Below are 16,515 nucleotides of genomic sequence, written 5' to 3'. Positions count from 1 at the left end.
TGCCAATATTTAGATATTAGAGGTCCCAGTCAACTGGAAGCTGGCAAGTGTTGTCCCAATATTCAAGAAGGAAGACCCTGGTAATTACAGGCCTGTCAGTCTCACTTCAGTGCCTGGTAAAATTAGAGAAGATTATTCTGGGAGTTACTGAAAGACACTTGAGAAACAATACAGTCATTGGTCATAGCCAGCATGGGTTTGCAAGGGGAAAGTCCTGCTTAGCTAACTTAATTTCCTTTTATGACAATGTCACCCATCTAGTTGACCAAGGGAAGCCAGTAGATGTGGGTTTTTTTATTTTAAGCAAAGCTTTTGATACTGTCTCTCACAGTATCCTTCTGGACCAAATGTCCAGCACACAGCCAGACAAGTCCATAATACGTTGAGTGAGCAAATGGCTGACAAGTCGGGCTCAAAGAGTTGTAGTAAATGGGGTTACATCAGGCTGGCGGCCAGTCACCAGTGGGGTTCCCCAGGGCTCAATTTTAGGGCCAGTGCTCTTTAATGTTTTTATTAAATCATCTGGACACAGGGATCGAATGTACATTAAGTTTGATGATGATACTAAACTAGGAGGAGCTGTGGACTCCCTTGAGGGTAGAGAGGCCTTACAGACAGATCTGGATAGACTAGACAGCTGGGCAATCACCAACTGTATGACATTTAACAAGAGCAAGTGCCGGATTCTCCACCTGAGATGGGATAATCCTGGTTATGCATACAAATTGGGGGACGAGAGGCTGGGGAGCAGTGCCGTGGAGAGAGATATAGGGGTTTGGGTAGATGGCAAGTTGAATATGAGTCAACAGGGTGCCCTGGCAGCCAAAAGGACCATGTCCTGGGGTGCATCAAGCACAGCATCGCTAGCTGGTCAAGGGAGGTGATTGTCCCACTCTACACTGCACTGGTGCGGCCCCACCTCAAGCTCTGTGTGCAGTTTTGGGCGCCCTGAATACAAGAAGGACATCAAACTATTAGAGTGTGTCCAGAGAAGGGCAACCAAGATGGTTCAAGGTCTCGAGGGCAAGACTTACAAGGAGCAGCTGAGGCAACTTGGTTTGTTCAGCTTGGAGAAGAGAAGGCTGGGGGGTGACCTCATCGTTGAGGGGTGATCTCATCACAGTTTACACCTTCCTGAAGGGGGCAGCGGAGGGGGAGGTGCTGATGTCCTCTTTCTGGTGACCAGCGATAGGACACGAGGAAATGGAATGATGCTGCATCAGGGGAAGTTCAGATTGAATGTTGGGAAAAGGCTCTTCACTGAGAGGGTGATCGGTCACTGGAACAGGGTCCCCAGGAAAGTAGTCATGGCACCAAGCCTGTCAGAGTTCAAGGAGTGTCTGGATGATGCTTTTAGTCATATCATTGAGTTTTAGGTAGTCCTGAGAGGAGCAGGGGCTTGGACTCGATGATCCTTATGGGTCCCTTCCAACTTGAGATATTCTACGATTCTATGATACTTCCTCAAAACTGTATAGTATATTTAAATCACAAGCTTAAATTTCCTGAAGTTAAAGAAAATATTACAGAGACTAACATCAGCCTAACTCCTGGACCTCATCTTCCTCCTTTCTCTCCCTCTAGTCCTTCAAAACTGGATGATTCAGTAGTAAAGGTCTGAGAGCTCTCCTCTTGATTTGCATCTATTCTTCATTTTCATGGTACCTCTAAACTGAAGATTTCACCTTTCAAGACTGAACCTCTTCCCTTCTTACTGTGATAGGTTTTACCCATGAAGACAGGCTCTCTTTTCATTGATGAAGATTGCTCAGCAGTTTATACCCATGAAGTTTACAATTTCATCAGCAAGAAAGAAGAGAAACAAGCAGGGAGATACATTATGAAACACACTTCCAGCACTATTTGTGAGATGATGGATCCTGAAGGAAATCTTTTTAAGGTAAAATACATGGAAAGGAACAAGTTTCTGCATTTTAAGTAATTTTTATCTTATAAACATCTCTCAAAGTGAGCTTGTAGCCTTGTAGTACTTATTCTTAAAGTAGCTTAGCTAGCCAGAAGAAACAGCTCCTGAATCAGGTCTCTGAAATGTTCTTGAGGATGTGATGGGTTTCCCTTTTTTGGTATTTCCCCCTTTTTAGAGAGGTTGAAATAAAACACATGGTCTACAGTTTACCTCACCTGTGAAGTTACCTTAATTAGCATAACTTGTCTTATAGCAAAAAGTCATCTCTGCAAATGAGGATTAAAAATGAGAGAGCATATTGGCTTTTCGAAGGTCCATAGAAATGCTCTGATCTGCCTGGTAAGGCAAATATTGTTGTAAAAGGAATGATTCAGTCTTTTAAAGTCATACTGATTGTGCTGTGCTCCTTTCACACGTAAGAGACATTTTTGAGCTAGGTTAGTACTTAGTTTTGAGTTCAGGAAACATCATGTAAGCGTCTGTGACCTACATACTATTTTCTAATTAAAGGTTCTAATTAAACATTCTAAGTGTGACATCCTTAGAGTATACTTTCTATTGTTGCAATTGTAATCATTACCATTTTCCCAGATTCCTGTGAAACAGCACGGCAGTTCCGCTGGACATATGCATTATAATAAAGTTTTTAACCTCATTTCCTAGGCTGAAGAAACAGTGCTTATATAAATCTATGCTATCTGTCACTCTCTCCCTAACAAATTTTGAACTGATCAACAGAGGGGTAGAAATTTCAAAGATACCAAATTCCTACAAAATCAGTGCAATTCAAAGCAGCCCAGAAGTTGCTTGGCATTGGAATCAGCACATCCTGCTTTTTCTCAGCTGATACGTAGGGAAAAAGGGAAGGAGGTTGAGGAGACCGTGGGGCAGTTGAAGGTATTGTGGGAACACTGATCACAGGGGATATGGGGCAGTGTAGTAAGAAAGGAGAGATTAATGGTTAGTAGGGATGGCAACCAGGTACCCGTGTAATAGCATTGGTTTTTCCTCTGTCCTAGTCACACCTGAGACTACAGTGAAATGGGCATGGACTGGGTGTGTCAGATTCAGTTCATGGACCACCCTTTGAATCACTTTGGTTTAAACTGTATCTTCCAAAGGCAACTGACCTTCAGCTGACTATACTAAGAATTAGAGGCATTATTATACCTTGTGTGCATATGTTAATGGCATGTAAGTTAATCATCACGAGATGGAAATACTGTAGAAATTCACTCAGTATTATCATAAGATTATCTGAGCCCATATTTTTAAAGTGAATAAATGCCTGAAAAGGGACACCTCTATACATATATACCTATATATATCTATACGTGTATATAGGTAGGTAGATGTATAATCTGTATGTATATCTATGTCTCTTCATATATCAACATGTATATAGATGTGTATATATTTATACATACATATATACACCAGGTATATGTAGGTGGATAGATAAATATATATATAATGCATATATATATATATCATTTATATCTTTTCATATGTCAACATGTATATAAATGTGTGTATATATAGGGGTATATATTTATACATACATTCACCTATATACCTCTATATAGGTGAATATATACACACACGTATGTGTATACACATTTAAATATACACACACATTTATATGAGTATATATGTATGTCCTATGTAATTATTAACTAACATTTTAGTGTCTAGACATATATATAATTATGTATATATTTGTGTGTAGGTGTATATACATAGATACATATATACCTCACAGAGGTGCATCAGTACCTGTCTGAGTATACAGTTACCTGGCTTGACCAGCAAGTGAGTATTTCTGTGTGAAGTTGCCTATTGATGCCTGCAGATATATATGCTGAAGATGGAATGTAAGCATGGATGGCCCCATTTGACAGCTAACAATCCTTGAGCATTTATTAAATACCAGCATGTGATATTAGCATTTATGATACGGCATGTCTTTCTAGAAATGTTTGGTTTGATTTTTTCACTATCTTTTCAATTTTGGTCATCTTTTCTTTTTCCTGTGAATTCCAGGCTGCTCAACCTGAAATATGTTTTTTCTGTCTCTTTCATTGGGCTAACTGTCATATTACAGTTCAGCAGCAAGTTACTATTTTAAATGTATCGCGTAACTCAAGTAATTTTATATAATTTCTATTATAGGTCATGGCTGATGGCAGCACATCTGTGTGTGTTCCTAGCATTGGCTCTCATGACAAGGAAGACAGAAGTTCGGCATCAGCACTCCCAGAAGTTAACAAACCTATCGCTTATGATGAGCATGTCCCCAGGTAAACTGCACTGGATTCATAGGTTTACACTTTCTTTCTTCACTACACTGTATTTGTACAGGGTTTGTAGATTTGCGCTTCCTTTGTTCAGTACTCTGTATTTGCACATTTGATGTTGTTATTTTGGAGTTCCTTTTTCTTGCCACGTCATCACAGTACTTTTTCATTTTTGTCATCTGGAAAGAATGCAATTTGAAAGCCATTGGATTTGATCAGTGTGGTGGGTTGACCTCGGCCACCTGCCAAACACCCACCCAGCGGGGCTCTCACTCCCCCTCCTTAACAGGACAAGGGGAGAAAATAAGATGCAAAAGGTCATGGGTCAAGATAAAGACAGGGAGATCGCTTTCCAATTACCGTCACGGGCAAAACGGACTCAATTTGGGGAAAATTAATTTAATTTATTGCCAATTAAAACAGAGTTGGATGGTGAGAAACAAAGACAAAAAACTAAAACACCTTCCCCCACTCCCTCTTCCTCTCAGGCTCAACATCACTGCCTCATTCCTGACCCCTCTACCTCCTCCCCACCCCAGCCGCGCAGGGAATGGGAGGTTGCCATCAGTCCATAACAGCTCCTCTCTGCCGCTCCTTCCTCCTCACACTTTTCCCACGCTCTATCGTGGGTCCTTCCCACGGGCTGCAGTCCTTTTGGTTAAACCTGCTCCAGCGTGGATTCTCCACAGCCTGCAGTTCCTTCAGGAAATATCTGCCTGCACTGGCATGGTCCTCTCCACGGGCTGCAGGGGAATCTCTGCTCTGGCACCAGGACCACCTCCTCCCCCTCCTCCTTCTCTGACCTTGGTGGCTGCAGGGCTGTTTCTCATACTTTATCCCTCACTCGTCACTGCCTGTGTGGCATTTTGCCCTTTCTTACACACACTTTCCCTGAGGCACCACTATCTTGGCTGCGGGGCTCAGCTGTGCCCTGTGGAGGGTCTGTTGGAGCCAGCTGGGACCGTCTGTGTCCAGCACAGGGCAGCCCCTGGTCGCTCCTCACAGCGGCCGCCCTGCAGACCCCCGCTGCCAACACCTTGCCTCCTACGGCCGATACAATCCCATGTGTGTGGCTGGCTGCGTAGGTTCTTCATTGTCTACACGGATGGTTCTGGAACTGAGCTCCTGCGGAGCAGGGATGTACGCCGGTATCTTGCCGAAGCCTGTAGCGATCCCGCTGCTGTTGTCTTGCAGGATCCTGTACAAGAACGTCCAGGTAGGAAAATCTTTATTTCTTTTCCGATGAACTAACAACAGAAATATGTGGAGTCAGAAGTTTTGAAACTCTTACTTGGACAGGAAATTTGAAAATGTTTTTCCCCATGTAGAGAGGCACCCACACTTCTGGCAGTGAAGCATGGGCAAGAAGGAGCTTTTGGAAAACTCTGGGAAGCAGAGAATTAACAGAATGACACTGTGAAGCGATAAGTGAACAAACAACTGGCATATCTTTATCAGCTCTCAGACGCGTAAACAAAAGTGATTTGCAAATGCATAGATTCTCTGTGTATTTACCATCGAAAAACATTGACTGTATCAAGTCTTCATTAATCATAGAGCTCTATTTATCAATGAAGGCAATGATACTCTGATGTTGACCCTTTGTCTGTTGGAAAGGATAAATATATGTAATTAAGAAGCTGGAAAAATATGACTGAAATAGGGGATGCCAGTAGTACGTGGCACCAACCACCTCGTAGTAGCAATACAAGAAATTACATCCTGAAATGATTGGTTATCATCGCAAAGTTAGTTGGAGATACTGTGTTTCTATAAAATACACCGTGACTTAATAGGTAGATCCTAAGAAAATAAATATATCTTTAAAAAGACAGGAACGTATAGTTCCCCTGGATATGACAGGAAGATAAGGATAGTTTGCTTCAAGTCCATAAAGTACTAAGACATTCTTCTCAAAGTTTTATATCATAAGCTTGGAGAGCAGTTTTCCTACCTACTACTCTTGCCAGGTTTTGCACGTTTTTTTAAATGCTGCTTCTGTTTGCAATAATGACCAGTTCCCCATTGTATAAAATGAATTAAATCATTTTATCATGGGAAGAGGAAAAGAGAAAGGGCACTGAGGGAGACAGAAAGATAGGGAAGGTGGAAAGATCAGGAAGATGGAGAAGATAGATACCCAGTAAAAATCCCAGTCAAGAAAACCTGCTCACAACCAGCAGTCATTTATAATAGTAGCACATCTGCTTTTCCAGACTTCATACTCTACCTTTCTCAATACTGGCTCCATTTGCCTTGACACCAAGGTCTACAATTTTGTAGCATTGTGACAAAGTACCTCAGTGGTCATATCCATTTTGAAGGCCACCTATGGGGTAGATAATAGTAGATTAAGTAGACTTTTGGGTTGGAAAAAATATTTTGAAGAACATTAAAATTAATCAGAACAATAAAAAGAGATAATAAATCATCTCTGATGGAATCCATCCAGTGATCAGATTGTGAAGTATAAAATACGGTGAAGAATTATGCATGATCTTGAAGGTCTTTTCCAACCTAAATGATTCTATGATTCTATGTTCTGAATATGATGTACTTCTGAGATTAGTATTCAGTAAACATGGGTCAATGGTCTGCTTGTCCTTGTTTGGGATACTCCACACACTATACAACCGAGCTGTTACCCAAGACTCCAAGCAAGTAGCATAGGCAGTCTGTTGTTAAACATGGTCTGAGTAATCTGAACTTGTCCAGCTATTCTATAATCACCTCCATGATCTGAACTCATCTAACTATTCTATAATCACCTCAGTGATCCAGTATTACCTCTAGCCATGAGTATTGCGTTTTCACGTGGAGTTTTACCACTTGATAATAAGGGGTTTTATACTTAGGTAAGTATATTTTTCTGGAGGTTTGAGACACTTGTCCATCGTTTTTGGATTTGAACTGATTCTTAGCAAAATGTGTCTTTGAACCAGGTGTTTTAAGTATTACTATCCTCCGCCCTTTGGCTGAAGAATCCCCCTGGGTAATGAAGAAAGAACCAGAGAGTATTGTTCCTCCAAATCTTCAGTCAAGGACCTGGGACACATTTTCTCCTCTTGAGGTATAATTGTTTCAAAATTGTCTTTTGCTGCTTAAGCAATAGATATTTGTCATGGGGGGGAAATGGAGCTCTAAACAATGTGACATTGTTAAGTCCCATTTATTAAGCAGGCAAAGCAAGGGATGGGCTGTGTCAGGGAAAATGTAGTCACCTTGGGCTTCTTCTACTCTCAGTAAGGTAATTTTAAGGGGAGTTCATCTTGCCAGATGAAGATGTTTTAGAATAGATAAATTATGCCCAAGAATCTACTGACTTTACTGTCTAGATCTATGATGCTATAAGGAGAGTGTGTGCTTTTCAGCTGAGACACACATTGCCAATACCTGCATTTCGTCAGTAATATAAGCAGCCTCTTGCTCTTTTTCTTGTTCTTGTCTGCGTTCAGAGGAAGATCACAGGTCCCTCAGTCAGAACACGTAGTTGGAGAGGTCTCTGCATTGGATCCAAAGAGCAGACGTGCTTGCCAGTACCTGTGCGAAAATGTCCTAATAAACTGCAAATCCGTCAGCTATTCCAATATGAGCCACTCAGTGATGAACTAAGAGAAAAGCTGCAGCTTTCCCTTAAGGTAGTACAATCACATTTATTCATTCTTCCAGTGAGCAATAGAGAACAGACAAATTGGGTGACAGGAATTTGCACTATATGCCCGAGACAAAAATTCTGCTACTTTTGAAGAACAATCAGTATTTCATACGTAGGCAGGTGCTCTAAGAAAAGTGTATTTCTGAAGCAGCTCAACTGTTTTCACTCATCTCTTGTGGAACCTACTTTTTTGTGCAAATATGTGGGATCCAGTCCAGTACACGTCACAGATAGTACATTAACAAATAGTTTCTTTTCTGTCAATATTGATATCTATTACTTTGCTTTTGCTTTGCTTAGGGTTTTCCTCCACAAAGCCTTAAAAACTTAAATTTTTAAGCTGTACAAGAATTTCTAACCCACCATAATTCTACAGTTACCTTGGTGACGGGGTCACTGAGATTCACTCTGGTTTGGTTATGTATTTGTCTTCATAAATTAGTACAGAACATTTCCAGGTTCAAGTCTGAGTTCTGTCACTCTAGCCACGTCTAGCGAATAGCTATGGAGCCTTCTGACAAAGTGTGTGTCCAGCCCTCATGAGTGACTGGTTCATAACAAGGTGCAAGCTCTACCTGACGTGCAAGTGTTCTGAGATGGAATCTGAAAGTTCTGCAGTTGATCCCTGTCAGCAGCTTCATAGTTCTCAGTTTAGGTATAAAACGTAGATTTATTTAATTCACATTGTGAAGATGCTCTTAGAAGAGATTTTAGAGTTAAAAACTCATTATTACTTACCAATTAGAGAATAACAAAATACATATGTTCTATAATTTATTCATTTAACATATTCTGATGATGGCATTGCAGACTGAATTTGAAAGTGAACAATATGTGAAATTTGTGAAGGTAGTAGCATGTTGTAGCCACTTAGATTTTTTTTTTTTTTTTTTTTACATTACATTTCAAAGAAGACATGCTTGCAATAGAAAAACATTGACAGCTGTTCAGCCCTGGCCTGTGTGGGACATGGCAGTCTATCAGAATTAAATTTTACCTTTTTACAGTCTATAAACATATAAAAATGATTCCTTAACTCACATACTGATCTTTCAAAGGCAATGCTGTAAAAAAACGTTCCACCCCAAAATCCCAAGGTAAGTCTCTCCATTGACCAGATCTGTTGTTGTCTTTTAGAGAAAGAAGAATGCTGTTTGTTATATTGGGAAGGAAGAGTTGCAGTTATTGGCACTGAGAAATCATCTGTTAATAATTGCATTAATGTTCAATGGAAATATCCTCATTGCTCATATATCAATGTTTAATTAATGGATATTTCCAAAAAGAGGTATCTTAAATCTGTAGCCAAATATTCTCTTTGTCAGAACTAAATCAAGATCTAAAGAAAAAGATATTCTTCCTTTCTCCATCCTGTTTAAGATTTAAGAGGTATAAAGGAATGAAAAAGAACTGGAAGCAGATTGCTTCTGCAAACCTTGTCTGTTCATAAAGCTCGATACTGCATGTAGCGTTCTGGCAGAGTGCTGTGTTAGGACAGCCTTCTGTAAGGACCCTTTTTGCCATCCAACTGATCTTCTAAAGCATAAGGAAGTGTGCAAAAAGAAAAATTTTCTGTAGCACTTAGTGTGATTCTGGCAAAGTAAACATCTGTCTAAAAACAGACCTTCAGATTTTTTTCTGAACCTAATTTTTCAATTCTGGTCTTGTAAATTTCCTTTTCCCTCCTAGGAGATCAAACAGGAGGGAGATACAGATCACAAACAATGTTTGTTAGAACACCTTTTATTCATTAAGCTGATCTTAATAATATAATTGATTATTATTAATAGCAGCTATTTACTCAACACATTCCATTATTCATTCACATAGTTTACTCAAACACTTGCACGCTGACTTGTACTTGCCTAGCTGGTGCAACAGTTGGGATGCCAAACCCACCTGCCTAGTCGGAAGCAGGGGGTCACACTGACACACGAGGAGCATCTGGATAGCTGTTGGATGTGGTTCTCTGCGGATGCTAATGTGTGCTAGTGGCCCGGTAGAGCTTCAGCAGACTGTTGGTGTCCTTAGTGTATTAGTTCTTGCAGATTCAATAGCCTTGCTAGTCTTCAGAGCCCTTGGTAAGCTTTCACAGGCTACCTTTTCAGCATGCACTCCTCTCTTTGACTTGTTGGTTTTTTTAAAAACTATTTCTCCATGCAGACCTTTAGATACCTGTATAACCCATTCACACAAATTCACAGAAGGGACCTTTATGACATTGAGAAGCATGTATGTCCATTACTTCTACAGTGTCTATATATGTGCCCCTTAAGTCTACCTCTGCAAAGAAAACGTCTGCATCCTTCTTGTTCTTTGTCGTTGTTCCACCAGGAATATATAGACAACATTTTAAAGCAGGAAAATGAGCTGGAAGAAATGAATGTAAAAGAACCAAGAACAGAAGAGGAAAAGGAGAACGCTGCAAGTCTCCTTGAACTGGTTACGGTGAGAAAAATACAATTTTTAATGCCTTTTTCCCACAAAACTATTGTATTGCATTGGAAGTGTCAGCCTTAAAACACATCATTATCTGTTAATAAAACAGCAAATGCTAGGATAGCGCAGTGCCGGCTCTGCTGTAGTTTAATGGTAAAGCAGAGCCATGCTCAGCATTCAGGTGGGCTACTGAGTGGCAGTACTGCCATTTGGGGGAAGCAGTGCTCAAAACAGTTCAAGAGTTTGGCTCTACAGAATGATAGATTCCCAAACACACAGGCCAAAATTACTGAAATGTGTATATCCCCCAACATTAGGATGAGAATGTTTCCAGTCTGTTGTCTTTGCAACTGGGGAGACTTGTATTTCAACCACAGCCACCTCCATAGTGAGAGTTCAAACCCTGCTTTTGGGATAATCCAAAAACAAGCTGGAGGACTATTGTTATTACTGCTGAGCAGCATTTGTATTTTTTGGAAAATGTACTCTGCTAATTTGCACAGATAATTAGAGCATGAAAAGAAAAGGGAGGGGAATACGCAGTGGAAAAGGTGGGTAAATAGGGGAAGAGGGACTTGGGATAGCAGTCAGGCAACAGTGAGGTTAGTGGGAAATGAGTGGTAAAAAACAATTAGAAAAGTTCAAGCAGCAGATGTGGGCAGAATGAATTAGGATGAATGAGAGAAACACTCTTACATCTTATGTAAAGAGCGATCAGTTTGCTCTATTTCAGTTCTTTAAATAATTTGTTTCCTACAGCTTCCTTTACATTAGGTACCTTGCACGACGTGAATTCACATGCTAGATTTTTAGTAGTTGTTAAACAGGTGGTTTCTTTAGTCCCATTTAGGAAATACTTTTATTTCCATTTAATCAAGTAACACGCATATAGTGAATTCAAACATACAGAATTAAAAAATCTGGCATTTGAAAAACAAGATCTAGCCATTATAATTTAAATATTCACTTCCAGATGATTTATTGACCTTTCAAAATTGAATGTGTTCTAGCAAACAAACATCATCTTAGCCTTAGAGTCTCCCTTTTAAACACCATCTCAAAATTTTAAAAAAACCCATGTAATTCCAGAATTTGTCTCTGACCTTTTTAGCCAAGTTAGCATTTTTGTTTGCTGAAACTAAAACCTATTTTTTGATATTACAAGCTTTCATATATATTTTTTGCTTAGTACTTTCAAGTGACATACAAGTCTTTAAAAGAGTAGAGAAAAGAAGTATCTAGCAAAAAACCAAGAAGGAGCTCACAACTTTTCTGGAAAAAGTGATGTATCAGTAACTCCATCTGCCTCTATCCTCTAGGCAGACATTTACTTGCTTTGATGAGATGCAGGTGCTGAATCTCACATGCTGCTCTGATCCAATGAACTTGTTTAGTGACTAATTATTGTTGATTGTCCTGGCTACCATAAGCACATTTCGAGGTACAGATTTCACATTGAACAACTCTTTCCTGAGCAGTAGAGTCTCACTGTGGCCCTGCTGTGACCCCGGAATCCGTGTCACACTCCTCCCAGGTCTCCACTCTTCCCTAGCTCTGTTAAAACTTAGACTTGCCTGGTCACAGGAACTCTGGTTTCCAGTTAACCGCTTCAGGGACAGCATGAGAATAAAGGAAACAGCTTAGTCTAGAGTCCTTTACCCCTCAAACACTTCACTGTAAACCAACCACAAGAGAGCTCCTCAGTAATGAAGCCTACAAATTCCAGAACACATTTCCCATTTGACTTCTTGTTGTGACCACGAGTTTTAGATCTGGTTCAAATCCTTTGCAGAAGGATATGAGTTTGATTATGAATTGGCTTGGTTGATTTAATAAACAGCAACCATATAAAATACAAAGCCATCTGTGAAGTAGGTCATCAAGAAGGAAACAAATACCTGTTTAGACCAGGGAAATTGTACTTCTTTTCCTTTTTTCCCAGCTCGTGTTTTCTAACACACTGAAATACCTCCATTCTTGTAGTCACATTCTCAGGTAAGAAGGTAATACTTGTTTAAGATGGGAATCCTTGGAACAGGATGCTGCTGTTGTGAGGTCTGTTTCTCACAGTCACAGTTATTCCTTCTTCATTGCAGTCCTTCCCTAACTGGGAGAAGACAGCTGAAAATCTCAGTGATAGAGGTAATAAAAATTGAATATCTATCTTTTAAACTTGTAAAATAAAGTTTTAAAGTACTGTAGTATTATTTTTAAAGAAGGAACATAAAAGTGAATTCATCTATGTGCTATGTACATGCTTCTGTGTGATTTTCACAAGTGATTAGAACTTGTTGGCATCAATGATTCAGTACCTCTAAAAAACAATTCCTGTGTTTAGGCATGTGTATTTGGCGTTTTGACTCGCGTTTCCACATGTATTGAGTTTTCTTAGGTATAAGAACTATGACAGTACTTGGTTAATTTTATACAAGTATCAACTTTTCAAACAAGTTTTTCAAAGCAACTAGATAAATCCTGGTTATTTATTACACTGGAAAATCTGATCTCAAACCATCATGTGTTTTGGTTACATTAACCTTGCTTAAGGGAAACGATGGAACAATGTATTAGCTTTCCTCATGAATTTCTGTTAAAGTTTTCGTAAGATACTTGTTAACATTTATTAATGTTTTCAATATGTACAAATAAAAATTAAGATGTTTGTTTATTTTAAAAATCAGTAAGCCTTTTCCATAGAAAAATCCATAGTATTCAATCCCATAGTGATGCTAGCCTTTAAAGTGTTATTTTTCTGCCCTTCCTGCCTTGTCAAGAGTATATCTGCTTGATAAAAAAAAAGCATACTGTGCAAAGTAAATGGAAACTGCTGCAACAAATGCTTGCTACACAGTTTACCGATTTAAATGGAAGTGCAATTTTAACACTATTAATGAAGAAGATAGTGGGAAAGAAAAGCTCTTTAAAAGAGATAAAAATAGAAAAAGCAGAAAAATAGAAGTATATTTTATGGTGAAAAAGCTGACCAAAAAAACCCAAGTTTTGAAGGTTGCAATTACATAATTCCTGAAACACTAAGAAATACTGTCATAGTCAATTAGGATCATATCTCTCAAATGCTCAAATCTCCTAAGTTCTGCCACAGAGATTTGTTTTCAACCAAGGAAATTTCTTTGGACTCCCAGTTTAGGTTCAAGACATGAACTAAACAAAACATGTTATAAAAGATTTCAGAAGACAGGGAAGCTCTGTATTAAAGCCCCAGAGCTGGTCACAATCTTAAATATGGAAAGACTGGCTTTTCTCCATTATATATATTTAACTTCTAGTTCCTTCCACAAGAATGTTGATTATGGCTGCTTCACAGCCACAATTAAGCACAACTTAAGTAAGCTGAAACTAAAAAAGGTCCCTGAAAGCCCATGTTATTTTCTTCAGTTGGAGATAGAGACTTGGAATGTTGCTCCCCAGTCAGAAAGTGGCTGAGTGTCAGTAACTTTTCCTATTCACAGGTATTTGATTTGTATCTTGAAAGAACATAAAGATATTTCAGGAAGTACAGGTGGGGGTATGAACTTAATCCGCTTCTGGTGCTTTCTACATTGAATTGAATTAATTTCCTATCTGTTAATGTTCTGAACTTGATTTTGGAATGAAGTTCTTTCTGCCTCTTCCGTCACAGTAATAAAGAATCTGTTAGGTTTTCATCAAGTGATACAGAGATGCATTAAAAATATATCCTTTTATGTTTTTTATTCTTAACACTTAGCAATGCTTAGCAGAACATGCACATTCAATAATACTCTTTCACCTTGCAGCTCGCATAACTGAGCTGTATGAACAGGCAGTGGCTTCTCATCGCCAGTGTCTCACAGAGAAGACGATCACTATGCAAAGAGAGGACCAACAGCAGAGGTTCAGGTAGGACAGACCAGTGAGAACTGATGCAAATGTAAATAACACAAAGGATGGAACCAAGCACACAGGCAAGGCAATGTACTTTATTGACTGTCATTAAGGACCGCGACCTAGGTCTCTACATACATAACACAACGTTTTTCCTATGATTTTTCCTATTTTTTTTTTCCTACGATTATTTTGTCCCTCTGTGGTTCTCTTTCCTTATCTGAAAGATACTTTAAAGTTTGTTGGAAAAGGATGTTGAGGGTTTCTTTGATTGAATAGTATAATAAAAATGCAGATACGAGTGAACAATTTTGTGCAAACCATACAAGTCCAAGTCAGGAGTCACCTGAGATGTTAACATAACATACTCTCATAAAAAGCATTTTCTTTCCAGGGTTATGTTGTAAATATTTTTGTGCTTATAGAACATAATGCTAGTTTTCTCATTTTCACTACTCTCTCTTCTTTCCTGATCATTCAGCCCAGAAGGAGTAACACCAGTGTCCAAGTGGCAGAGCAGACTAGAAGAGCACAGGTAATAGTATTGGTAGGGCAGAAAGTTAGTTATTTTGAGCCAACTTAAGTCTGCTTAAGTCTGTAATTGATTTCACCAGGTCTTGGGTAATGGTCCAATGGTTTGCTAGCAAATAATGGGGTGTTCTCTGCAAAGAAATGCTGAATGGATGGTTTGAGTGTCTCATTTTTTTCAAAACCTAGCAGTGTTACTGTTAACTTACGCTATTCAAAACAAAGCTGAAATCAGAAGTCCTGTGTTCTGTTTTCTGGTTCTGTCGCCAATGTGGAAAATAGTTTATATTAATATTTGCAAATGCTGATGCTTTCAGTTAAGATTGCTTTTTCTTTTGTATTTTTGTGAAAGGTTAAATAGCGATTGAAAACTAAGCTCTCTTCCATACTACTTCGTAATTACTTTCTAACTGACTTGCATGAGATTAAAAATACTTTTATAATTTCAGATTTGTATTTTAATACAGCATTTTACACTGTTTTGCATACTATTTAAAGAATGACTTTAAACATATATATTTGAGTAGTCAGCACCCAAGAACATCATGTGCAATTCTGGCTCTAAAGCCAGTGTCAAAACTCTTAATATGATTAAGAGTGATAATTTCATAGCTGATATGAAATTATTGACCCTGCAAGTCAGTGAAACAGACCAGCCTGTTCTTGATCTATCACCAAGAAAATTTCCAATTACAAGGATATCACTGAATGTGATTAACCAGGGGAAAAAAAAAAAATGCCACTTCCCTTTATCACTTCCATTCCTCAATGTTTTAAACATAATGCTGAAAAACAAGGTGAACTCAGTTATAATGCTTTTTTCTTTCTTTTCCTTACCAACAATGTTGAAACTTACTTAGGAAGGAACTTGATGAAGAAAAGAAGTCCTTAATGGCAATAAGAAACAAAATAATTCCTCCGTATTTTGAATCAGAATTCGGCAAGTTTTTCCCAAAAAAGGTATGTCGCTGAAAACTGGACGAGTTTGTGTTAGGCCAGGTAGTTTCTCTTGTAGTCCCACAAAGACAGTTCTGGATTTACTTCTCAGCCTCAATTTATCTCAAGAAACCATTACAGAGGACAGTCGTGGCAGAATTAATACTGGGAATTATATGCCCTTGTCAAAGGAAACATATCTTGGAGATGGTATATGTTTATTGAGTACAAACTCTGTAGGTTCCTTACTCTGGAGAGAGTCTGAATCGGAGCAGAAGCTGAACCTCAGGTCTTTTCACTTACCTCTCAAAAACCTCTCTCTGCTAACTAGAAGGAGAATTGGTAAGACTAACCCTCCTGGGTTAAAGGTGGCCTTGGGAACTTTCCTGTTGTAATCTCACCTGATAAATGCTGTAAGTGCTTAAAGTGTACTCAAAAATGTACTTTGGAATCTGAGGTATACTTAATGTCTATCTTTTTTTATAGTTACCACTTTGGTTCTGCTTATTTGTTGCCTTTGCACCCCCCCCCCTTTTTTTTTTTTCAGGGGGAAGGGGGGTGTCTGCTGGTTTGTTTTTCTAAGTGTTTAGTCAGGAGACCTAAACTCTCTTTCTTACTTTTCTCTTAGTTTCCTGATGTGGAAGCACTGTCTATGGAACTTCCTCCAGTTCGAAAAAAAGAAAGTGGGAATTTCCCTCCAGAGACGATCAAAAAACCCAGTAGAGGTAATCTACTGTCTGGCAATATTTTATTATCTTCTTCATTGTTTTATCCAGTTGTCTCATTCCATATTTCAGTTAAATTTAAGATTACATTATCTGACCCCATGTATTCCCAGTCATTTTGGCACATGAACTACTTGGACCACA

General features: G+C 38.9%; 1 protein-coding gene across 1 annotated transcript in view; it reads left to right on the top strand.

The window, feature by feature from the left end:
- SPAG17 (sperm associated antigen 17) overlaps positions 1 to 16,515 on the top strand; it is a 112,426-nt gene that overhangs the window by 82,711 nt on the left and 13,200 nt on the right. Inside the window, exons 31-41 of the mRNA XM_052793869.1 lie at positions 1,724 to 1,900; positions 4,100 to 4,227; positions 5,310 to 5,440; positions 7,167 to 7,294; positions 7,680 to 7,862; positions 10,214 to 10,327; positions 12,415 to 12,460; positions 14,095 to 14,197; positions 14,664 to 14,717; positions 15,571 to 15,670; positions 16,275 to 16,371. Of these exons, the coding sequence (XP_052649829.1) occupies positions 1,724 to 1,900; positions 4,100 to 4,227; positions 5,310 to 5,440; positions 7,167 to 7,294; positions 7,680 to 7,862; positions 10,214 to 10,327; positions 12,415 to 12,460; positions 14,095 to 14,197; positions 14,664 to 14,717; positions 15,571 to 15,670; positions 16,275 to 16,371 (1,261 nt within the window). The remainder of the gene's footprint in view (positions 1 to 1,723; positions 1,901 to 4,099; positions 4,228 to 5,309; positions 5,441 to 7,166; positions 7,295 to 7,679; positions 7,863 to 10,213; positions 10,328 to 12,414; positions 12,461 to 14,094; positions 14,198 to 14,663; positions 14,718 to 15,570; positions 15,671 to 16,274; positions 16,372 to 16,515) is intronic.

Source organism: Harpia harpyja, chromosome 8, assembly GCF_026419915.1.
Source record: "Harpia harpyja isolate bHarHar1 chromosome 8, bHarHar1 primary haplotype, whole genome shotgun sequence".
In the NCBI taxonomy this organism is placed as follows: Eukaryota; Metazoa; Chordata; class Aves; order Accipitriformes; family Accipitridae; genus Harpia; species Harpia harpyja.
Note: the sequence above shows the minus strand (reverse complement) of the source record. Positions and strands in the feature narration are given on the sequence as shown.